Source organism: Amblyraja radiata, chromosome 31 (assembly GCF_010909765.2).
Source record: "Amblyraja radiata isolate CabotCenter1 chromosome 31, sAmbRad1.1.pri, whole genome shotgun sequence".
NCBI lineage: Eukaryota > Metazoa > Chordata > Chondrichthyes > Rajiformes > Rajidae > Amblyraja > Amblyraja radiata.
Genome location: NC_045986.1, coordinates 30,789,157 through 30,815,600, shown reverse-complemented (window position 1 = coordinate 30,815,600; position 26,444 = coordinate 30,789,157). Strand labels below are relative to the sequence as shown.

Sequence of the window (26,444 nt, the reverse complement as noted above, 5' to 3'; positions counted from 1 at the left end):
CGTGGACAAGCAAGTCTCGTGCCACTAGAATAGGATTGTAGGCAATCACATTTATAACCAGAATGGCCAGCTTCAACATTATATCACACGGGGATTTGTGTATTGGCTTGGCAAAACCATATGGTTGTGTAGGAAGAAACTGCAGATGCTGGTTGAAACTGAAGAAGGACACAAAATGCTGGAGTAACTCAGCAGGACAGGCAGCATCTCTGGATAGAAGGAATGGGTGACGTTTTGGGTCAAGACCTTTCTTCAGACTGAAGAACCCATTCCTTCTCTCCAGAGATGCTGCCTGTCCCACTGATTAAAACCATAGGTTTGTTTGTGTTGTTCCTGTTTATGTACTTACTTCATTGTTTAGATGACACCTTCCTATAACTTACTACAAAAGCATAATTTCTTCGGCTGGTAAGACCTAACCAGATCGAATGAGGGAAAACACCTGAAATAGCCTCAATTCATCCAATCTCTAGAATGTAGCCACTAGCCGTTTTGAATTGACATCATCTTTCTTGTTGGACTTTCCTGTCACCTCAAGTTCCATTGTACCTCACACAGATTAAATCTTAATTTCCTTCCTTAATCCTGACACGCTCACACTAAACACATTCTCTGCCTCAGAAGAAACAAAAGGATAAAATATGTGTTCTTAAGCATGGAATGTGATGTTTGAGTGTGTGTGTGTGTGTGTGTGCGTGTGCATGTTTAGTTTAATGTAGAGATACAGCTTGGGAGCAGGCCCTTATGGCCTACTGGGTCCATGCCAACCATCGATCACCCTTACACTAGTTCTCTCCTACACACGGGAGACAATTTACAGAAGCCGATGAATCTACAAAGCTGCATTCCTTGGAATGGACGAGGACACCAGAACCCACGTGGTCACAAGGAGTGTGTAAGAAAGAACTGCAGATGCTGGATTAAATCAAAGGTAGACACAAAATGCTGGAGTAACTCAGCGGGAGAGGCAGCATCTCTGGAGAGTAGGAATGGGTGACGTTTCGGGTCGAGACCCTTCTTCAGACTAGTTGCAAGGAGAACGTGCAAACTCTGCACAGACAGCAACCATAGTCAGTATCAAACCTGGATTTCTAGCTCTGTAAAGGGCCTGTCCAACTTGGGCGTCATTTGCGCATAATTTACGCGACATCATTTACGCGTCACGACTCACGACGCGCATGGTGCGTGGTGACGTAGGCAGTGACGCGCGGTTACGCGCGGCGCCCCAGGATTTTGGGATGTACAAAATCTTTGCGCACCATCTGCATGACGAGCAAATGATGCCCAAGTGAGGCAGGCCCTTAAGGCAGCAACTCTACCATTGCGTCACTTTGCCACCCCAAATGTGTGCGTGTGCGTGTTTATATCATGACCATGTAATGCACCTACTTGCCAAACGTGTAACAATTACACAGACATTAATTGCCAACTGAAAGCCTCAACATGTAAGTGGAGCGGTTCCTTGTGAATAAACCTGCCTTCCTGGATATATCATTGCTGTGGCTCCAGACATTCTGACATTAAATGTTTCTTTGTTAAATTTGACCAGCGACTGGAATCCCGCGTTGGGAATTCGAAGTGAGAGCTTCCTGTGGGAATGAAAGCCACATTGCATCTGCAGTAATGATCCTTCAACACTTTGCAACGAGCTAACGACTCACTGAAGTGCAGTAAATGTTGTGCTGCTTGTTAGAGCAGCTGAGGAGCTGGTGTCATGTTGGTGTGAAACAGCTCGATGACAGCGGATAAATCCTGAATTATCCAGAAGGGTAAATGCATCGTTAAGATGCAGTGGATTTGTCTTCAGAAAGAACGAGGGGTCACTATTCCCAGCAACAGCATAATAAGGTGCACAAGATCATGAGGGGAGCAGGTGGGGTAGATGCAGAGTCTTTTACCCAGAGTAGGGGAATAAAGAACCACAGGACATAGCTTTTACGGTGAGAGGGGAAAGGGCCTGTCCCACTTATGCGACCTTTTCAGCGACTTGCTGGCACCCGTCATAGTCGCAGCAGGTTGCCGAAGATTTTCAACATGTTGAAAATCCAGCGGCGACCAGAAAAAGGTACGACTGAGGGCGACTACTTACGACCATAAGGGTCACCCCTGAAAATCCAGCGGCGACCAGAAAAAGGTACGACTGAGGGCGACTACTTACGACCATACAAAAGCTTTAATAGGAACCCAAGGGGCAACCTTTTCACACAGAGGATGGCGGGTCTATGGAATGATCTGCCAGAGGAGGAAGTTGAGGTAGGTACAATAACAACATTTCAAAGACATTTGGACAGGTACATAGATAGGGAATGTTTAGAGGTAGATGGGCCAAACGCAGGCAGATGGGACATGTGGTCAGCATGGGCAAGTTGGGCCGAAGCCTGAAGGGCCTGTCCCACTTTCACGACCTAATTCACAACCTTTTTTGACTCGTGGACATTTTTCATCAGGCTAGAAAAAACGCCCCGACCTACTTGATGCCACGAATATCTACGACTAGCATCACGGCCTACCTACGACCTACCTACATCCTCCTACGACCTCGTGACGACCATGCTGCGAGTATGAGTCAAGGGCAAGCTCCTATAACGTATGAACTTATGAGGTGTACTTGAGGAGCAGTCACCGAGTATATAGAGGGCCAGGAATCTCTCACATTCTTCACATAGACGATGGACTTGCCCAGGTCATTGGGGGAGGATGGTGGATGAGATGGTGTCTCCAACATATGGATTGAACAGGGAGATTCACTGGGTTGGTCAATGCTGAGTTGAATGACACCAGAATGTCTTGCAGGAGAGATGCTATAGTTGACCTCAGTACCAGGAGACTGTGATGGGTGTGAGGGGAGGCAGTCTTCCTGTTGTTTGGCATTGTTGTTCGCTGGAAGATATTCGGTTAAAGCAGAATAACATTCAGTTCAGTTGTAACTGAAATCATCTTAATGAAGGATTGCATCCACTTGGTGTAAATATCAGCTCTTCCACAGTTTAACCTGCGTGCTACTCCTTTGTTCAACAACTTAGCTAATTATCATCTTAAGCAATGTTCTGCCAATTACCATTATTTGTTTAGCCATGTTATTATTGCATAAATTAACCACGGCCATTAGCGTGGAGGCAATCATAAATATATTGCGGGAACGATATCCCAGAGTTGCCAATTACTAGTTTACAGGTGTGTAACAAGCTGAGCCAGTGTTGAGACATTTGTACATGAGGCTTGTCAATACCAGCTGCAAAGGTGCATGTGTTACCAGCTAGAGGCACCGAGCCATCACAGAATGACAGCAGCCTCCATAGCCGCACTAATCATTGAGTTGGCCAGCCCAACTAAACAGAAATCAGACAAAAGACGACGTCTTTTACAGTGTGTAGGAAGGAACTGCAGATGCTGGTTTAAACCGAAGATAGACACAAAAAGCTGGAGTAACTCCGCGGGACAGGCAGCATCTCTGGAGAGAAGGGATGGGTGACCTTTTTCGGGTCGAGACCCTTCTTCCGACTCCAGTGCCAGAGACCCGGGTTCGATCGTGACTACGCGCGCTGTCTGTACGGAGTTTGTATGATCTCATTGTGATAGCGTGGGTTTTCACCGGGTGCTCCGGTTTCCTCCCACACTCCAAAGACGTGGATAATTGCCTTCAGCAACATTGTAAATTGTTCCAAGTGGGTGTAGGATAGTGCGAGTGTACTGTGTGATCGTGGGTCAGCACGGACTTGGTGGGCTGAAGGGCCTGTGTCTGCGCTGTATCTCTAAGGTCTATAGTAAAGTAAAGTACTATACATGCAAGCATCAGGAAGTTCCTGACTGCTATTCAATGGAGCACCGTCATCTGATGGGCAGGAGATAATGACATCAAGATAGTGAGACCAAGCGACCATTTTGCCAAGCACTTGCGCTCAGACAACCAAGGTGCTGGATCTCCCAGGCGCTAACCATTTTAACTCGCCTTCTCCCTCCGACCTCACTGTCCTCAGCCCCTTCCATAGCCAGTGTGGTCACACGCAGACTGGAGGAATGGTGCCTCATGTTCTGCTTGGACAGTTTACAACCCTATGATATAATCATTGCATTCTCTACTTTTGGGTAACACCGCCCTTCCCTGTGAGACGCACCCACCCTAGTGCACACCTATTTCTCCAAGCCTTTCCTCTCCCCGTCCCATGCCTCCTTCCCCCCTCGTGTTACTGCCTCACAGTGTCAGAGACCCAGGTTCCATCCTGACTACGGATGCTGTTTGTCCAGAGTTTAAACATTCTTTCCGTGACCTGCGTGGGTTTTCACCCGGGTGCTCCGGCTTCCCCTCCTACTCCCAACACGTGCAGCTTTGTTGGTTAATTGGCTTGGAAAAATTGTAAAGTGTCCAGAGTGTGTGTCGAATAGTGTTAGTGTGCGGGGATCGCCGGATGACACCGACTCGATGGGCCGAAGGGCCTGTTTCCGCACTATATCTCTGAGCTAAACAATATGTTTCCTATTGTAAGGCAGTTTCAAAACCAGGGAGCATAAATCCTATCCAATCACGATAGAATTCACCGTGGAATTCACTTTGCCAACATATGGTCGATTGTGAACTGCGAGCAGAAGCGGTTGAAGCAAGCTGCAAGAAGGGAGGCATTCAATAGAACGTTAGTCTGATGGACGGGTAGGAGGTTGCTCAAGTAGATCATAAACATTGGAATGGGCATGTTATGTCAAATGGGCTATTACTGTGCTATTAAATTGACGTTAAAATTACTCCTTTTACTCAAGGTAAGTCACTTTGCAGGAACATAATCAGAAAATAATGGATTTCAAGTCAATGGAGATTTTAAGAGTGAGATGAAACTGGTTAGTGATGGGTATTAAGGAGACTCCAGTGGTAAGCTGGAGAGGTGGGGTGGTGCTGGTAGGATATTCCAATCTAAGTGGCTGCAGTCCAAATGCGTCGGAAGGAGCTGCGGATGCTGATTTACACCGAACATAGACACAAAAGGCTGGAGTAACTCAGCGGGTCAGGCAGCATCTTCGGAGAAAAGGAATAGGACGTTTTGGGTCAGAGCCCTTCTCAATTCAAAACATCACCCATCCTTTTTCTCCAGAGATACTGCCTGACCCACTGAGTTACTCCAGCTTTTTAGAAACATAGAAACATAGAAAATAGGTGCAGGAGTAGGCCATTCATCCCTTTGAGCTAGCACCGCCATTCAATATGATCATGGCTGATCATCCAAAATCAGTACCCCATTCCTGCTTTCTCCCCATATCCCTTGATTCCATTAGCCCTTAGAGCTAAATCTAACTCTCTCTTGAAAACATCCAGCGAATTGGCCTCCACTGCCTTCTGTGGCAGAGAATTTCACAGATTCTTAACTCTCTGGATGAAAAAGTTTCTCCTCATCTCAGTCCTAAATGTCTATCTTTGGCAGTAGGCCAAATATGGATATCCTTATTTGGGGGTAAAGAGGTACAGCCTGACCCGCTGAGTTACTCCAGCACTCTGTGTCTTTGTTTGATGTATAAACCGGTTGGATAGATACAGAGCCTTTGAGAGGTTCCCTGGTTGGAGTTGGGGAGCCAAAGAAGAATCTTTAGGCAGCAATCTGAATTTTGAATTGGAAAAATTAACTTTGGGCCAAACTACCATAAATAATTTCAGCAATTGAGCAAGAGAAAGTTATTGACTTGAGGAAGAGTGGTGGAGGACATGTCCCAATCAGAACCAATGGTGGCAAAGTGGAAATGAGTGAGAGCTTCAAGCTCCTTGGCATAGATATTACCCGCAATCTGTCATGGACCAATAGCTGAAGCAAAGGCGGAACATCAACGCCCCCAGGAGACTGGGGACATTTAACCATCTTTGAACTGTCTTTAATCAAACTTTATCTTGCACTAAATATTGTTCCCTTCATCCTTTATCTGATGGCTTGATTTTAGGCTTTTCTTTGACTAGAAAGAACGCAAACACAAGCTTTTCACTGTACCTCGGTGTACATGACTGTAATAAACTAAACTAAAGTGATTCTTACTAACTTCTACAGATGCTTCATAGAAAGCATCGGGGTTGCATCACAGTTTGGTTTACGAACAGCTCTGCCGAAGACAGCAAGAAATTGCAGAGTTGTGGAAGTAGCCCAGTCCATCCGACAGACCAGACTCTCCAGCATTGACTCCATCTGCCTCAGGATAGCAGCCAATATGAATACAGATCCTGGTCATTCCTTCTTCTCCCTGTTCCCATCAGTCAGAGGGTTCAGAAGCTTGAAAGCGCTCCACCAGACTCAGGAGCAGCTTCTTCTCCTTTGTTAACAGGCTTCTGAATAGTCCTTCCATAAGCTAGAGTACACGTCCGATTCTCCGACCAACCACATTGTGGACATTGGACACTTTCAACAAGGTTTCATCTGGAGAGAAGACACATAGTGCTGGGGTAACTCAGCCGGCCAGACAGCATCTTCCTTCGCTCCATAGATGCTGCCTCACCCGCTGAGTTTCTCCAGCACTTTTGTCTACCTCTGGAGAACCTGGATTTGCGTTGGCCCCCTTCTTCAGACTCGATCCGAAACGTCACCTGCCCATGTTCTCTTGAGCCGCAGCCTGACCCGTCGAGTTCCTCCAGCACTTTGCGTCTCTTTTGTGAGCCAGCATCTGCAGTTCCTTGCGCCAACATTTATTTGGAGGGAGTGGGGACTTGTTGATGGATTGATGGTGGACATTCAGTCCGACAAGGTAGAGGTGATCGCAGGACCGCCTCGTACAGTCTCTGGCACGTCTGCCTCAGTGTTGATGCCGGGAATATTGATTTACAACAAGAGGCAGAGAGGGGAACGTACATCGATATTTAATTGGATGCATAGACTAATTTATTTAGACAAATGCTCCTTTACATTTGCAATAATTGAACAGTTCAAAGCAACTCCATATTAAGCAGCAAAATATTACATTTAAATTATTTGGACAGTGGAGATTAATGAGGCATTAAACTGACTGACTCTGTTAGTTGAACAATTAATATTTTTATATTTGTTTATGTGACAGCTTAGGCCATTAATCTGCGGCATTATTTTTGTTCCGTTTGTTCTTGTTGTCTACAAAGCTACAATCTTGCACCCGGGGTTGTTGGAAAGTTCTGCTCATTTTTTCATTTGCAATCTTGGGCCAAACGCAGGCAGGTGGGACTAGTGTAGCTGGGACATGTTGGCCGGTGTGGGCAAGTTGGGCCGAGGGGCCTGTTTCCACACTGTATCACTCTATGGCTCTAACTGCAGATGCTGGTTTACACCGAAGACAGACACAAAATGCTGGAGTAACTCAGCGGGACAGGCAGCATCTCTGGAGAGAAGGAATGGGTGACATTTTGGGTTGAGACCCTTCTTCTGTTCCTTCCTACACTTGAACCTTGAGTTATTGGCAGTCCTTTCCATCATGGAGGATTCAAAGCTAAATGAAATCATCTTCTCTTGCATAACTTTGTCCATCTGACCTTAAAGCCATGCCCTCTAAAATGACATGTCCAAGATGTCCATAAGTGATAGGAGAAGAATTAGGCCATTCGGCCCATCAAGTCCACTCCGCCATTCAATCATGGCTAATCTATCTCTCCCTCCTAACCCCATTCTCCTGCCTTCTCCCCATATCCCCTGACACCCGTACTAAATAAAGAATTTATCTATCTCTGCCTTAAAAATATCCGTTGACTTGGGGTCCACAGACGTCTGTGGCAATGAATTTCACTTGGGGGATTTTATCTTATCTTTAATTTAGTTAGAAGCATGGAGTAGAAACTGTTTAAACAATTGCACGCTCACTTCCAGCAGGTCCTTCCCTTGGTGTGGAGGTGGAGAGTGATACAGCGTGGAAACAGGCCCTTCGGCCCAACTTGCCCACACCGCCCAACGTCTCCCAGCTACACTAGTCATAGAGTCATAGAGTGATACAGTGTGGAAACAGGCCCTTCGGCCCAACTTGCCCACACCGCCCAACATCTCCCAGCTACACTAGTCCCACTTGCCAGCATTTGGTCCATATCCCTCCAAACCTGTCCTATACATGTACCTGTCTAACTGCTTCTTTAATGTTGGGATAGTCCCAGCCCCAACTACATCCTCTGGCAGCATGTTCTATACACCCACCACCCTGTGCGTGAAAAAGTTACCTCTCAGATTCCTATTAAATCTTTTCCCCTTCACCTTGACCCTATGTCCTCTGGTCCTCGATTCCCCCACTCTGGGCAAGAGATTCCGTGCGTCTACCCGATCTGTGCCTCTATCCTCTCTTGATCTTATACACCTCTATAAGATCACCCCTCATCCTCCTGCGCTCCAAGGAATAGAGTCCCAGCCTGCTCAACCTCTGTCTATAACTCAGATCCTCTAGTCTGGCAACATCCCTGTTACTAGTGTTGGCCTATGGGCAGCAGCCAATACCTACATCATTCATTGTCTCCCAATGACTTGTGCATTAGTTACTTGTGCGTTTTCCTACATTGTGAACATTGCCCAGTCTTAATCTCAATGGTCAATCCATAACTGTACACCTCCACAAAAGGCCATAGGTTTGGTCCACAGAACAGGACAAAGGGGCATTGATCTGGACTCTCCCTTTCTCTCCCTCTCTCGTAAAGTTGAGCAGATGAGAGGGTGGATGGCTGATGCCTTCTATTCATTGTTCTTGCTCCACTCTCTCTCAATCATTGATGCCGTCTCTCCCTGACAACTCCTCCACCTCCCTCTCTATTGCTCACGCCCTCTCTCTCTATTACTCATTCCCTCTCATTCTCTCTATAATCCATGTCATCTCTCTCTCTATTGCTCACGCCCTCTCTATTGCTCTTAGACATAGAAATTAGGTGCAGGAGTAGGCCATTCGGCCCTTCGAGCCTGCACCGCAATTCAATATGATCATGGCTGATCATCCAACTCAGTATCCCGTACCTGCCTTCTCTCCATACCCTCTGATCCCCTTAGCCACAAGGGCCACATCTAACTCCCTCTTAAATATAGCAATTACAACCCCTCTCTCTCTCTCTCCCTCTCCCTCTCTCCTGCTGTTGCCCAGTGTCTATCACTTGCCCCACCACTATGACCTTTTTTCTTTCATGTTCCCGCCTGTGGGTTCGATCCTCGATCCCCGGCTCCATTATGCAGCACCCCTGCAGCTTCTCTTACAGCGGCCCGTCAGGGATCGTGAGTGGGGCCTTGGTCCCCTGGTCATCATAACTGGTCACCTCTGAGCAGGATTGCCCGCTGCTGAGGGATCCCACACAGGGACAGCTGTGCACGGCGGTGGGATTACACACACACAAGCCGCAGGGGGATTAAGCTAACGCACACAAATCTAGAATCAACATTTTAACCCAGTCTGCACAGCAGAGCAATTACGGCCCAAGCATTTTTAGAAACATTTGTCTGGCCAAACAGCCTGTCCCTTTATAATAGATTAATCCCACTTTAATCATACCCTTTAATCCCTTCTCCCTCCAGAAAACATATCTAATTGCATCCTGAACCTATTTATCCTGCCAGCTTCAATCTCCACCTCCCCTCCTCCCGCAACCCGAAACAACTTATTCCGGTGAAAACCTTCCTCCAGTTTCTCCGCCCACATCTCTGCATATTACTCCTCACATGGTCTTCATCACAACTGTGCCACTGCGCTGAAAATAACAGTGAATTTTGCAAAATGCCCTTGGCGCAGCGGTAGAGTTGCTGCCTCACAGCGCCAGAGACCCGGGTTCGATCCTGACTACGGGTGCTGGCTGTATGGAGTTTGTACGTTCTCCCCGTGACCCGCTTGGGTTTTCTCCGGGTGCTCCCACACCCCAAAGACGTACAGGTTCGTAGGCTAATTGGCATTGGTAAAGTTGTAAATTGTCCCAAGTGTGTGTAGGATAGTGTTAGTGTGCAGTGATCGCTGGTCGGCACGGACTTGGTGGGCCGAAGGGCCTGTTTCCCCACTGTATCTTGAAACCAAACCAAATAATTTCTGATTTTTTTCCTCCTAAAAAGCAATTTTTTTGTAATTATCACAACTCCTGAACAAACATATTAGAAAAACCGGTGGCCACATATTTTCACGTTCATAAGTGATATGAGCAGAATTCGGCCCATCAAGTCAACGGCATCATTTAATCATGGCTGATCTATCTTTCCCCCTCAACCCCATTCTCCTGCCTTCTCCTCATAACCCCTGACACCCAGGGTTTAATCACCTTTTCCTCATGAAACGTTGGCCTTTCATCCAGTCCATCTTAACAGTGCCTTGTGTCAGGGCCACAGGAAGCATCATCAAGGATGCTGTCACCCTGGCCCTTCCTTCTTCTCTGTTTTACCTTCTGGGAGAAGATGCAGGAGCTTCGACACCCAGATGCCCAGATGTCCAGACCCCCAGGCTGAAGAACAACTACTTCCCCACAACTATCGGACTCCTGAACTAATCGCCCCTATCATATTGTAGAAACAAGGAACTCCAGATGCTGGTTTAAACAACACAAATTGCTGGAGTAACTCAGCGGCCCAGACTGCACCTCTGGAGAACATGGATGGGTGACGTTTTGGGTCGGGTCCTTTCTTCAGACGGATTTGGGTGGGGGAGTCGGGGGGGGGGGGGGGGAGAAAGCTGGAAGAAATAAGAGGCAGGGCAAAGCATGGCAGGAAATAGGTGGACACAGGCGAGGGGGGATTTGATAGGCGGATGGTTGGAACAAAGGTCAGAGATAAAAGCAGAAGGTGTGAGAGGGACAGTTGCAAATGGTGAAGCCGGAGGAAGGAATGTAGGGGAATGGTGGGGGTGGTGGCGGTGGTGGGTGGTGGGGGGGGGGGGGGGTCGGGTTGGTGGTGGTTGTGGCGGTGTTGGTGGGGGGGGAGACCAGGTGGAGCACGGGGAAGGGAGAGGGGATGAGTAAGTATTGTTAGAGTTGACATGAAATTGGAGATTGCAATGTTTTATATTCCGTTACTGGAGGTGCTGCCACATAATTCTGCCTCTTTCAGTTATTCCAGTATTGGGCTCAGTAAGTGTTATGCACCACTCCAGATTGTTTGCAGTCTTCACACCATTCTACCGCTTACATGAGTCATTATATTTATTGCCACACTGATTGTATTTATTGTTTACTCAGAGCTTCATGCTAACTAACTATTTCATTGCACCCTGACAATAAACTGATGGGAATTTGAGCTGTCACAGGATCCCCACAATTTGGGGGGCCGCAAGGCTCGGTGCTGGGACCCCAGTTATTTACAATCCATGTTAATGATTTAGACGAGGGAATTAAATGTGACATCACCAAGTTTGCGGATGACACAAAGCTGGGTGGCAGTGTGAGCTGCGAGGAGGATGCTATGAGGCTGCAGGGTGACTTGGATAGGTTGGGTGAGTGGGCAGATGCATGGCAGATGCAGTATAATGTGGATAAATGTGAGGTTATCCACTTTGGTGCCAAATACAGGAAGGCAGATTATTATCTGAACGGTGTCAGAATAGGAAAAGAGGAAGTGCAACGAGACCTGGGTGTGCTTGTACATTAGTCACTGAAAGTAAGCATGCAGGTACAGCAGGCAGTGAAGAAAGCTATGGCCTTCATTGCGAAAACATTTGAGTTTAGGAGCAAGGAGGTCCTACAGCAGTTGTACAGAGCCCTGGTGTGACCGCACCTGGAGCATTGTGTGCAGTTTTGGTCTCCTAATTTGAGGAAGGACATTCTTGCTATTGAGGGAGTGCAGCACAGGTTCATCAGGTTAATTCCCGGGATGGCGGGACTGACATATGATGGGTCGACTGGGTTTGTATTCACTGGAATTTAGAAGGAGATCTTATAGAAACATATAAAATTCTTAAAGGATTGGACAGGCTAGATGCAGGAAAAATGTTCTCGATGTTGGGGGAGTCCAGAACCAGGGGTCACAGTTTAAGAATAAGGGGTCGGCCATTTATGACTGAGATGAGGAAAAACCTTTTTGTGCAGAGAGTTGTGAATCTGTGGAATTCTCTGCCACAGAAGGCAGTGGAGGCCGATTCATTGGATGTTTTCAAGAGGGAGTTAGATTTAGCTCAGGGCTAAAGGAATCTAGGGATATGGGGAAAAAGCAGGAACGGGGTACTGATTTTAGATGATCAGCCATGATCATATTGAATGGCAGTGCTGGCTTGAGGGGCCGAATGGCCTACTCCTGCACCTATTTTTCTGTGTTTCTATGTTACTCCAGCACTCTGTGAAACGTCACCTATCCATGTTCTCCAGAGATTCTGCCTGACCCGCTGAGTTACTCCAGCACTCTGTGTCTTTTTTTCTCTCTGCTCGTTTCAATTTTTCTTTCTACCTCTCCCGCATTGCTCCTTCGAGCAGTTCCATGCCGGTGTGATGTTATATAAACACATACTGTTTACTTGTGCTGTTAGTTTCCCTCAATAAGGGCTGTAATCTCTTTGCCTTTATGAGGTGAAGATTCTCAAATGCAGCTGGCTTAACCGTCACCTTAAATAGCAGCAATGTGACTTTTTATAGTTGCCTATAACATTTCAAAAGAGGTGCCAGATCCTGAGAGCAGGGAATTTATTGCAACAGATTAAAACAGGGAGTTTCATCAGGAAAAATTAGAAGTCAGGGCATGGAGACATTCGACATAATTATAGCCTGAACTCAGCGGGTGGAGGGAGTACGAAGCAGAAGAACTCAAGATCTGTCAGGTTAGAAAATGTAAGCATTCCGTTATTATTCCCTGAATGGGGGCTGCAGTTCATCGGAGAAACTGTTACAGGAAACATTTGGCTGTGATGGCAGTCTGTCTAGAGGTTCTGCAGTTAGGAACGATCCTGAAATATAGGTGTGATATCATGAATGATATGATCGGGATTTCGGTGACATAGTGCTCTCAGTAGAGTCATACGATTATAAGTGATAGGATCAGAATTAGGCCCATCAAGTCTACTCCTCCATTCAATCATGCCTGATCTATCTCTCCATCCTAACCCCATTCTCTGTAGATCTCCCTCTGTATCTTCTAGAAATGTATTTGTAAAAGAGTCATGAAGTCAAAGTGTCATATAGAGTGGAGACAGGCCCTTCAGCCCAACATGTCACAGCATCTACACTAGTCTCACCTGCCCATGCTAGGCCACTAACTCTCTAAACTCTTTCTATCCATGTACCTGACCAATTGTCTCTTAAATGTTATGACAGTCCCTGCCTCAACTACATCCTCGGGCAGCTTGTTCCATACACGCACCACTCTCTGTGTAAAAAGGTTTCCCCTCAGGCAACTACATACAGGTAATAACTCAATTCAGATAATAAAATCTTTCCCCCTTCACCTAAAACATATGTTTGTCTGGTCCTCGATTCCCCTACTCGGGGCTAAAGACTCTGTGCAATAATCCGATCTATTCCTCTCATAATCTTGATGACTATTAATGAATAGAAATTATTTTGCACAGAAGCAGCTGAATAGAATTAAGGGCCTGTCCCACCTGGTGATTTTTTAGGCAACTGCCAGCGACTACGACAATGGAATTCACTGAAGTCAGCAACGGCGACAACCTACGTCACCTGGGGACAACCTACGACAGCACCTACGTCAGGAGAAGACAAGCTACCACAAGCTAACGGTCGCTGACCGTCAACGAAAAGTTTTGAACATTTCAAAATCCAGCGGCGACCAGAAAAACGCTCCGACTCTTTGAACTACTGAGGAGACGACTCACGACCATACAGGTGACACCCCAGTGACCATGTGGCCATAGCCTAGTCACCTGTAGTTGCCTAAAACAATCGCCAAAGTGGGACAGGCCCTTTAGGTTATTTCTCTTTCCTGATGCGTAGTAGAACATCCCTGCTTTCACATGCGAGGCGTAATGAGAGAGTGGCTTGGTGCAGAGAGCCTCTCATGTGTCAGGTACAATATTCTGACTGTTCCGTTACTTTGCCATGTTTCACTGGGGAATGTACAAATGCCTCTGGTGGCCTGTGATGGTGATAAAAAGGACTTTTAATTTTCTTTCACTCATGGTTGACTATGATGTATTATTCCTTGATACCAGGTGACGGATGGGGGGACTATCAAACAGAAAATATTCACATACGATGCCCTGTTCTCCACAAATTACACTCACATTGATGAATATCAGAAGAGCGAAGACTTGGTCTATCAGTCTACAGTGCGGTAAGTCAAGTTACTTCTCTTGTTAGCAGTCGTGAGGATGTTGTCTAATGTACACAGGCTAAATCATTAGTGTTCCAGTAGATGAGAAACCTTCATGTAGTATTTATGTAAAAGTGGCCATTATAGTGGGATCTGGAGATAGATACAGAAAACTGGAGTAAAGGGGCTGTCCCACAGGGGGGGGGGGGGGGAGGGGGGGGGAGGAGAAGGGGGGGGGAGAAGGGGGGGGAGAGAAGGGGGGGAGAGAAGGGGGGGGAGAGAAGGGGGGGGAGAGAAGGGGGGGGAGAGAAGGGGGGGGGAGAGAAGGGGGGGGAGAGAAGGGGGGGAGGGAAGGGGGGGGGAGGAGGGGGGGAGGAGAGGGGGGGAGAGAGGGGGGGGGGAGAAGAGGGGGAGGGAGAGAAGGGGGGGGGAGAGAAGGGGGGGGGAGAGAAGGGGGGGGAGAAGAAGGGGGGGAGAAGAAGGGGGGGGAGAGAGGGGGGGGGGGAGGGGGGGGGAGAGGGGGGGGAGAAGGAGGGGGGGGAGAAAGGGGGGGGGAGAAGGGGGGGGGGGAGAAGGAGGGGGGAGGGAGAAGGGGGGGGAGGAAGGGGGGGGGAGAAGGGGGGGGGAGAAGAAAGGGGGAGGGGGGGAGAAGGGGGGGAGAAGGGGGGGGAGAAGGGGGGGAGAAGGGGGGGAGAAGGGGGGGGGAGAAGGGGGGGGAGAAGGGGGGGAGAAGGGGGGGGGAGAAGGGGGGGGGAGAAGGGGGGGGGAGAAGGGGGGGGGAGAAGGGGGGGGAGAAGGGGGGGGAAGCAAGGGGGGGAGAAGGGGGGGAGAAGGGGGGAGAAGGGGGGGAGAAGGGGGGGAGAAGGGGGGAGAAGGGGGGGGAGAAGGGGGGGGAGTAGGGGGGGAGAAGGGGGGGAGGAAGGGGGTGGGAGTAGGGGGGGGAGTAGGGGGGGAGAAGGGGGGGAGAAGGGGGGGGGGGAGAAGGGGGGGGGGAGAAGGGGGGGGGGAGAAGGGGGGGGGGGAAGGGGGGGGGGAGAAGGGGGGGGGGGGAGAAGGGGGGGGGGGGAGAAGGGGGGGGGAGAAGGGGGGGGGGGAGAAGGGGGGGGGAGAAGGGGGGGGGGGGGAGAAGGGGGGGGGGAGAAGGGGGGGGGGAGAAGGGGGGGGGGAGAAGGGGGGGAGAGGGAGAAGGGGGGGGGGGGGGAGAAGGGGGGGGAGGGCGCAGGGGGGGGGGGGGGGGGGGGGGGGGGGGGGGGGAGGGGGGGGGGGGGGGAAGGGGGGGGGGGGGGGGGGGGGGGAGAAGGGGGGGGGGGGAGAAGGGGGGGGGGGAGAAGGGGGGGGGGGAGAAGGGGGGGGAGAAGGGGGGGGAAACACTTTTAAGAAGTATAATAAAGTTTAGCGGGCATTTAAACGGTTTTCCTTGGTCCTGAAAACTCCAATGAGCCAATTAAAATGCCTGGTCAGCGAAGGAGATGGCCTACGGCTGCCCTCGACTGCACTGCGAGTTCAAAAGGACCATGCCGACCAATTTTTACTTGCGGAACATTTTTCAACATGCCGAAAATCTTTCCGCGATCTAGCTGAGGCCGCGAGTATGCGAAAACCTCCCTCGAGCATGAAGGAGAGTTCCAGTGACCTCATAGGACCTCCTAGGACCACGTGTCGACCATGCTGCGAGTTTGAGTCGAGGGCAAACTCTTCTAAACTCGCAGATTAGGTCGCCGCAGTGGGACAGCCCCTTAACTCAGCGGGACAGGCAGCATCTCTGGAGAGAAGGATTGGGTGACGTTTCAGGTCAAGACCAAATATCACCAGCACTTTGTGTCTATCTGTCTGAGACATTTTACCGTCTCCTCTTTCTACCACTAAATCTAACCGGATCCTGCTAGATTTGGATGAAAGTGCTTTCTCCTTTTCCGAGTGTTTTTTCATAAGTAAAATAAAGAAGCAAATACTATTGTGAAACAACACTATGGCAACATCCCGTGGGCTCCATTAGAACACTTGCCACATCAAGGATATGTCTTAGGACCAATCATTTGGTGGACATGGATAATCCAGCTTGAAGAAGAAGGGTCTCGACCCGAAATGTCGCCCATTCCTTCTCTCCAGAGATGTTGCCTGACTCCAGCATTTTGTGCTTAATCCAGTTTTTAACTGTTCTTCATCTCAAAGAGGTTTGGGAACAGCTCCATCCAAGACCGCAAGAATTGTGGACGCAGCCCAGACCATCACACAAACCAACCTCCCTTCCATTGCATCCATCTACACCTCATGCTGCCTCTGCAAGGCCAGCAGCATCATCAAGGACCAGTCTCACCCCCCCCCCCCCCTCCCCCCGGTCACTCCCTCTTCCCCCATTTCCCATCAGGCAAAAGGTACAGGAGTATGAAAACGCACACCTCCAGATTCAGGGACAGTTTCTTCCCAGCTGTTATCAGGCAACTGAACCATCCTACCACAACTAGATTAGTGCAGGAATACTATCTACCTCATTGGTGACCCTCAGACTATCTTTGATCGCACCTTGCTGGCTTTGCCTTGCACTAAACGTTATTCCCTAATCTTGTATCTGTACATTGTAAATGGCGCGATAATAATTATGTATTGTCGTTCCGCTGACTGGTTAGCGCACAACAAAAGCTTTTCACTGTAGATCGGTACATGTGACAATGAACTAAACTATAACTGAGGGTGATGGTACATGAGAATGAGGAAGTGACGCTTGAGTTGGCATGAGGACTACGTCTAATCTTCATCATGAGGACTCAGGAGAGAAATATTAACCACAGAGCACACAATGACCCGAATGAGACCAATGATCACATAATGAGTTTAAGAAGGAACTGCAGATGCTGGAAAATCGAAGGTACACAAAAATGTTGGAGAAACTCAGCGGGTGCAGCAGCATCTATGGAGCGAAGGAAATAGGCAACGTTTCGGGCCGAAACCCAAAGGAAATAGGCAACGTTTCGGGTTGAAACCCGAAGGGTTTCGGCCCGAAACGTTGTCTATTTCCTTCGCTCCATAGATGCTGCTGCACCCACTGATCACATGATGAGAGCAGGTCTGAATTTCTTTGAGTTTCAAAGTTGAGGAAATCTAATTACGCTGCTGAAAATGATAAAAGGATTTGCTGAAGGAGATACAGGGATATGTCTGGGAGGGAACTCCAGAACAAGGGGGCATAAATTTTGAAATAGAACTAGGTCATTTTCAATGTCATCCATAATGCTTTAGCGAAATACAATTAATTGAATGGCAGGAGAAGCTCAATGAGCCAAATGGCCTTTTGCTTCTCACCGTGACTTAATTTTATTTTATTTCCTTTGAGTTAATGCCTGGCCTGCAGCCGACAGCTCCTGGGCACATTATTTGTAATCAGGAGCTCACGTTGAGTGGGAAAGTACTGCGCACATCCATATCCTGCTGCTCTGTGGTCAGCTTGTTCCAGCCTTCACCCCCTCCTGGTAGATGTTGACTGGGGACTTGAGGCTTTCAGTTCCGCCAGTCAGTAACGCTGTGTTATTCTGTGCTTCCGATTCTCTGTGGGGTTTCCTTTGATGTGACTGCTGGGTGGGTAATGTGAACGAGCTATCCTGGCACAGAGACGAAGCACAGGTCAGCAATTCAACGCAGAGATCAGCCTGCCCTTACTCCCTGTGCCAGCTTCACATCCCCACTGCCAGTGGTGCTACTCCCTTTCATTCATGTCCGTGATGGGTGGCAGAGAAGCCACCACGTAGGATATTAATGTTGACAGGCACTAAATGCCTGCAATTTCTTGCAGTCTTGGACGGAGCTGTTCCCAAACATACAAACATAGAAAATAGGAGTAGGCCATTCGGCCCTTCGAGCCTGCACCGCCATTCAATATGATCATGGCTGATCATCCAACTCAGTATCCTGTACCTGCCTTCTCTCCATACCCCCTGATCCCTTTAGCCACAAGAGCCACATCTAACTCCCTCTTAAATATAGCCAATGAACTGATATAATTTAATAATTGATATAATTTAATTGCCACACAACCAAGGTCGGTGGTATTTGGGTTGCCAGCAGCGGTACAATAATAAAGAACACAAACACCCACCACAGCATTCATCACTGTGCCTCAACTACCTTCCGTGGCAGAGAATTCCAGAGATTCACCACTCTCTGTGTGAAAAATGTTTTTCTCATCTCGGTCCTAAAAGATTTCCCCCTTATCCTTAAACTGTGACCCCTTGTTCTGGACTTCCCCAACATCGGGAACAATCTTCCTGCATCTAGCCTGTCCAACCCCTTAAGAATTTTGTAAGTTTCTATAAGATCCCCCCTCAATCTTCTAAATTCTAGCGCGTACAAGCCGAGTCTATCCAGTCTTTCTTCATATGAAAGTCCTGACATCCCAGGAATCAGGAAACCACCCCAGGAAACCACTTTGAGATAAAGGAAAATTAAAACCTGGATTAGGCACAAAATGCTGGAGTAACTCAGCGGGACAGGCAGCATCTCTGGAGAGAAGGAATGGGTGTCATTTCGGGTCGAGACCCTTCTGAAGGTTCTGAAGTGTCTGATGTCCGGTGTGGGCAAGTTGGGCTGAGGGTCCAGTTTCCACACTGTATCACCCTATGATCTCAACCCGAAACATCACCCATTCCTTCTCTCCAGAGATGCTGCCTGTCCTGCTGAGTTACTCCAGCATTGGTGTGTATCTTCGGTGTAAACCAGCATCTGCAGTTCCTTCCTACTCATAGGGTATTAATGAATGTGGCTTGGCTCTAACCATGCTCTTGGAAGTTGTGAACAACTTTTGCAGATGCCGTGTTGCCACTTTTTTTGCCATTGGATCCAACACAATACCAACCTTGTGCCTTGTAGCTTCCGAAGAGTCCACCAGGGACTAGACCGGAAGTTGGACAATTTTATACTGGACAATTTTTACATTTACCAAGCCAATTAACCTACAAACCTGTACGCCTTTGGAGTGCTGGAGGAAACCGAAGATCTCAGAGAAAACCCACGCAGGTCACAGGGAGAACGTACAAACTCTGTACAGACAGCACCCGTAGTTGGGATCGAACCCGGGTCTCCGGCGCTGCATTTTGCTGTAAGCAGCAACTCTACCACTGCGCCACCGTAACCCCCCGTATGGCCTGACGGCATTTCAGCACCAGCTGCCACTTGAAGAATCAATCTGAGCTGCAGAGATCAGACATTAATCACCGTCCTGACAGGCTGTTGGACAAACTCCTGCTCACTGCACCCTCTGACCCCCCCTCCCCTTCACCACTCTCCGCCTCACAAGGCAGTGAAAGATGCAGTTGCCATCATTATTGATTAACGCCCACGCACCTCACAGCTTGACAAATTTGATTGTAGAAATTATTTGATATTGGAGTGGTGATGAACTGATTAAATTTTCAGCAAAATCCAATCTTTACTTTTGCAGAAGGATGTCTGAAATAGATTTGCCGGCTCTTAATCTCCCCAGTGTGATGGATTTTGATAATTTCCCAAAGTGCCATCTTGAGTTTCAACCTTGCTTGATTATGATATCTTTCAATGGTAATTTCAGGCAGTCAAGACAAAAATATGCACCATAACATCTCGATTATGTTATGGGTCAAGAATGGTCAACAGAGAAATAATCAGTTCATCAGAATCTCTTTGTGAGGCTACTCTAGCAACCTCATTACAATGTTCTCAACAAGTCAGATTCCAACAACTAATTAACTCTTAACAATTCAAACAAAATGGGGTTTCAGTTTTGAGAAGAATTGCCCGTTCATTTTTAGCAATTGTTAATTCTCTTCCATTATCTTTCTTATTAATGACTGTTATTTTATCAATGATCTTCTGTTGTCTATTTGGATTTTCAGTCTTGCAACGTCAAGTATAGCAGCCTCCATGCTTCTCACCCTTTCTATGAATTTACTCATAAAATAGTATATTCAAACTATCGCAACGTTTAAGAAACATTTAGACAGGTAGCGGGCTAGGGCGGGTTTAGAGGGATATGGACCAAAAGCAGGCAGGTGGGACTAGTTTAGATGGGGCATGTTGGTCGGCGTGGGCAAGTTTGGCCGAAGGGCCTATTTCCACACTCTATGACTAAAATATAGAAACATTCTATGCCACGTTACCATATTTTCTTACCACATAGAAGGATATATTTTCAGATCAACAAGTCTACGTTGATTCATAGACCATCACTAGTCTCCCTTGTAACCCATTCTCCTGGCATCTCCTCCCATCAACTCCACCTCCAGATTCTACCTCTCACCACAACATGAAGAGCACTTCACAACGGCCAATGAACCTCCCAACCCACTCGTCTTTCATATGTGGGTGGGAACTAGAGCACCCGGAGGATACCAAAGAAGTTGCAGAGAGTTGTGGACATAGCCCACACCATCACACAAACTAACCTCCCTCCCATTGACTCCATTTGCTCCTCACGCTGCCTCGGCAAGGCCAGCAACATAATCAAGAACCAGTCGCACCCCGGCCACTCCCTCTTCTCCCCTCTCCCATCAGGCAAGAGGTACAGAAATATGAAAACGCACACCTCCAGATTCAGAAGGTAGACAAAAATGCTGGAGAAACTCAGCGGGTGAGGCAGCATCTATGGAGCGAAGGGTCTCGACCAGAAACATCACCTATTCCTTCACTCCATAGATGCTGCCACACCCGCTGAGTTTCTCCAGCATTTTTGTCTACCTTCGATTTTTCCACCATCTGCAGTTCTTTCTTAAACACCTCCAGATTCAGGGGCAGTTTCTTCCCAGCTGTTATTGGGCAACTCATGACCAGCTAGAGTGTGGTCCTGACCTCCTATCTACCTCATTAGAAACCTTTGAACTTTCTTTAATCTGACTTTATTGGACTTCAATGTGATATCTTTGCAACAAATGTATCCTTAACCCGTGCTTTACCTGCGGACCATCTGTGGACTGTAGCATTCATGTACAGTCATTTACTTGACTGGACAGCACACAGCACACAGCACACAACGCACAGCACACAGCGCACAGCGCACAGCGCCCAGCGCACAGCGCACAGCGCCCAGCACACAGCACACAGCGCACAACACACAACACACAGCGCACAGCACACAACACACAACACACAGCACACAACACACAGCGCACAGCGCACAGCACACAACACACAACACACAACACACAGCGCACAGCACACAACACACAACACACAACGCACAGCACACAGCGCACAGCACACAGCGCACAGCGCACAGCGCACAACACGCAGCACACAACACACAGCGCACAGCACACAACACACAGCGCACAGCACACAACACACAACACACAGCACACAACACACAGCGCACAGCACACAACACACAACACACAGCGCACAGCACACAACACACAGCACACAGCGCGCAGCAGCGCACAACGCGCAGCAGCGCACAACGCGCAGCAGCGCACAACGCGCAGCGCACAGCACACAACACACAGCGCACAGCACACAACACACAGCGCACAACACACAGCGCACAACACACAGCGCACAACACAGCGCACAGCGCACAACACGCAGCGCACAACACGCAGCGCACAGCGCACAGCACACAGCGCACAGCACACAACACACAGCACACAGCACACAGCACACAGCGCACAGCACACAGCACACAGCACACAGCACACAGCACACACAGCGCACAGCGCACAGCGCACAGCGCACAGCGCACAGCGCACAGCGCACAGCGCACAGCGCACAGCGCACAGCGCACAGCACACAGCACACAGCACACAACACACAACACACAACACACAACACACAACACACAGCACACAGCACACAGCACACAGCACACAGCACACAGCACACAGCACACAGCACACAGCACACAGCACACAGCACACAGCACACAGCACACAGCACACAACACACAGCACACAGCACACAGCACACAGCACACAGCACACAAACATAAGCTTTTCACTGTATCTCTATACAAATGATACTTATAAACTACAGATAGACACAAGATGCTGGAGTAACTCAGGAGGACAGGCAGCATCTCTGGAGAGGATGAATGGGTGATGTTTCTGGTCGATACCCTTCTTCAGACTCAGAGTCAGGGGAGAGCAACTAAACTAATCGGCATTCAGAGAGAGAATGTGAAACTCTTGTTAGACGACAAGCAATGCTTCAAATGCATCATCCTTAACTGCGACTCCCCTTTTGTCCATTGGGAAGCTGTGACCTTCTTCACTTCCCTGTCTCCAGCCCACCGCATACAATGCACACATTCAGTCTGCAGTATTATTGAATACAAGCACAGAACATAAAGACCCATCGTGCCTGCATTGCTATTTGAAAGAACTATCTCTGCATCTTCCACCATTGGAAATGTCAAAGACTTGAGAGCATAGCTTTAGAGTGAGGGGGAAACACTTCAAGTAGATGCGTGGGGTCATATTTTACACAGAGGGTGGTGGGTGCCTGGAACACGCTGCCAGGGGTGGTGGTGGAGGCAGATACGATAGTGGTGTTTAAGAGGCTTTTCAAAGGTTTCAACGGTTTCAAAGAACATTTATTGTCACGTACCAATTAAGGTACAGTGATATGCGAATTACCATACGAAAAAGAAAAAGAAAGATAATTTTTTTTTAAAAAAGCAACAAGACACACAACTACATAAAAGTTAACATGTTCCTCACTGTGATGGAAGGCAAAGAAGTCTTCTTTTCCCGCGGTCTGGGCAGTAGAACCATCCGCCGGGGCGATCAAAGCTACCGCAGCTGGCGGTTGAAGCCCCCGTGTTGGGGTGGTCGAAACTCCCGTGGCTTGGAGTTCCCGATGTCGGTCTCGGTGATGTTAAGTCCACAAGCACCCACGGTTGGAGCTCCGAGGTCGATCCCTGGCAAAGGGATCGCGGGCTCCGCGATGGTAAAGTCCCGTAGGCACCTGCGGTGGAGTTCTCGAAATCGGTCTCCAGCAAATGCCGCCAACTCCTCGATGTTAGGCCGCAGTGCGGACGGAGATACGACATACAGAAAAAAATCCCATCTCCGTCGAGGTAAGAGATTAGAAAAAGTTTCCCCCAACCCCCCCCACATAAAACAAGCTAAAGAATACTAAAAACATACATTTGACACATACTATTTAAACACAAAGAAGGAAAGGACTGTTGGCGAGGCAGCCATTGCTGGCGCCACCCAGTGGCATTTACATAGGATTTGCAGGGAATGGAAATATAGAGAATAAAAGGACTATCTTTAGATAGGTATGGGGTGCAATTTCTTTAGTCAGAGGGCGGTGAATCTGTGGAATTCATTGCCGCAGATGCCTGTGAAGGCCAAGTCAATGGATATTTTTAATGCAGAGATTGACAGGTTCTTGATTAGTACGGGTGTCAGAGGTTATGGGGAGAAGGCAGGGGAATGGGGTTGAGAGGGAGAGATAGATCAGCCATGATTGAATGGCGGAGTAGGCGTGATGGGCCGAACTGCCTTATTCTGCTCCGAGAAATGGATCAGATGTGGGCCGAGGAGATTAGTTTAACATGGCATCATTGTTCGGCATGGACATTGCGGGCTGAAGGGCCTGTTCCTATACTGTTCTATTTCCAATGTTAACCACTGAGGGGGTGTTGAAGAAGTGGTTTGATGTCCGTTGACCTCCTCCATTGGCTGAAGTGCAAGAGACTTTCGTGCAGTGCAAAGATGTAAATGTTGCCGAATGAGATCATTTGCAAGAATAGACGCAAATAGCTGGAGTAACTCAGCGGGACAGGCAGCATCTCTGGAGAGTAGGATTGGGTGACGTTTCGGGTCAGGACCCTTCTTCAGACTGGGTAGGGATAAGGGAAACGAGAGATATAGACGGTGATGTGGAGAGAGTAAGAACAATGAATGAAAGATATGCAAAAAAGTACCGATGATAAAGAAACAGGTCGTTATTAGCTGTATGTTGGGTGAAAACAAGAAGCTGGTGCGTCTTAGGTGGGGGAGGGATAGAGAGAGAGGGAATGCCGGGGCTACCTGAAGTGAGAGAAATCAATATTCATACTGTAATACTTCATACTGTCATACTATCCATACTTGGGCTGTAAGCTGCCCAAGCAAAATATGAGATGCTGTTCCTCCAATTTGCGTTTTGCCTCACTCTGACAATGGAGGAGACCGAGAACAGAAAGGTCAGTGTGGGAATGGGAAGGAGAATTAAAGTGTCCAGCAACTGGGAGATCAGGCGGGCTGATCGAAGGTGTTCGGCAAAACGATCGCCCAGTCTGCGTTTGGTCTCGCCGATGTATAAGAGTCCACACCTTGAACAAGGGATAGAGTAGATGAGGTTGGAGGAGGTGCAAGTGAACCTCTGCCTCACCTGAAAGGATTATCAAGGGGTCCCTGGACAGAGTCGAGGGAGGAGGTATAGTGTCCATCTTCAGTTTAAACCGGCATCTGCAGTTCCTTCTTGCATACACTGTAATTCAAAGAATGATTCTTAACCTTGTTTTATTGATGGGAGGGACACAACCTGGGCTTGGCTGTGTGCCGACCAGTGAGTGAATGACTCAAGGAAGCATTGTGAAGTGAAGAGTTTCCGTGGGACTGAATGTTTTCTGTATTGCATTTTCATGTAATCAATTACGATTACTGAAAGTCCTTATGATTTGCTTAGCTGCTGTTTTTGTTCAAGTCATCTGCCAAAGACTTAATTTTTTTTCAGTTTCCTTAAAAATATTGTCCTGTTATTTAACAATCACCATTTATCAACTGGAGACAGACTCACAGTGCCCTCCACAGTCCACCACTCCTCACTGAAGATGTTCCTGCTTCAAGAACAATCATAGAATGGAAGAGAATTTCTGGCAGAGAGGGCAGCCTTTCAGCTCACTGCGTTTGTGTTCCATCAATATAGAACAAGCGGTACAGTTTGTAGAGCCACTGCCTCACAGCGCTAGAGACCCTGGCTCAATCCTGACCTTGGCTGCTGACTGTGCGGAGTTTGCACGCTCTTCCTATGACCGTGTGGGTTTCCTCCGGCTGCTCCGGATTCCATCCACATCCCAAAGGTGTGTGGGTTTGCAGGTTAATTGGGCATTGTAAATAACTCCTGGTGTGTAGGTTGTGCTAGAATATGGGGGGGGGGATTGATAATATTATGGAAAGAATGCTGTCGGCACAAGGAACTGCAGATACTGGAATCTTGAGCAAGAAACAAAGTGCTGGAGTAACTCAGTGGGTCAGGCAGCATCTGTGGAGAACATGGATAGGTGACGTTTCACAGAGTGCTGGAGTAACTCAGCGGGTCAGGCAGCATCTGTGGAGAACATGGATAGGTGACGTTTCACAGAGTGCTGGAGTAACTCAGCGGGTCAGGCAGCATCTGTGGAGAACATGGATAGGTGACGTTTCACAGAGTGCTGGAGTAACTCAGCGGGTCAGGCAGCATCTGTGGAGAACATGGATAGGTGACGTTTCACAGAGTGCTGGAGTAACTCAGCGGGTCAGGCAGCATCTCTGAAGAATATGGATAAGTGACGTTTTGGGTCAAGACCGTTCTATAGTCTTTAATTTTTTGATAGGGAGAATAAAATTATATTAAATGAATGTAAATGGGTAGCTGATGGTCGGCAAGGACCACGAGGCCTGTTCCCATGTTGTATCTCTCCATCTCACTATGTATTTATGGACTAGCACTAGGTACGTGGTTCTTCAGTGACACATCCAAGTACTTTCTAAAGGTGATGAGCATTTTGTGTTTTATTACCCTTTGTTAAAGCGAGTTCCAGATTCCTACCACCCTCCCAAAGGGCTCTACCGCTGCGCCACTGTGCCGCCCACTCACACTAGCCGCTGTAAATATTGGTCACGCACTCTTCTGGTTGATATCTGGGTGGATGAAGCTGCCGGGAAGGTGTGGGCAGAGTCCTACACTGTGGCTGCTGTAGTGGGCTGGCACATTGCAGGGACCTGATCAAGGCCAACCCACACAATGGCCAAGAATATTAGCAACGTCACACCAATAGCTTTGCCATCTGTCAATCCAGCCATTTTTGTCTCTAAAGCATTCAGCTACAATTAAAATTAAGTAAAATTTAACAGTTATCAATTTTTTTAAATGAAAACAAATTAAATGATCGAATAATGCTTTAAAGCATGTTAAAATTAAAGACATTAGTGAGCGCAAATAATTTTAAAAAAGCTAATGTATTTGACTCTTCAACCACAGCTTTAAAGCCTCATTCATGTAAGAGGTACAGATGCTGCATGAGATCAGAGCTCTAGATGAATCCATTAGCAGATTCCCCTCCATAAATGTGCGTTCATCCTGTGCTTTTGGACTTGGAGATTTGCTGGCATG

The 26,444-nt window shown here is 48.1% G+C and overlaps 1 protein-coding gene across 1 annotated transcript in view; it reads left to right on the top strand.

The window, feature by feature from the left end:
* igsf21 (immunoglobin superfamily member 21) overlaps positions 1–26,444 on the top strand; it is a 224,258-nt gene that overhangs the window by 69,881 nt on the left and 127,933 nt on the right. The window contains exon 3 of the mRNA XM_033048444.1: positions 14,017–14,138. Coding sequence (XP_032904335.1) covers positions 14,017–14,138 — 122 coding nt within the window. The remainder of the gene's footprint in view (positions 1–14,016; positions 14,139–26,444) is intronic.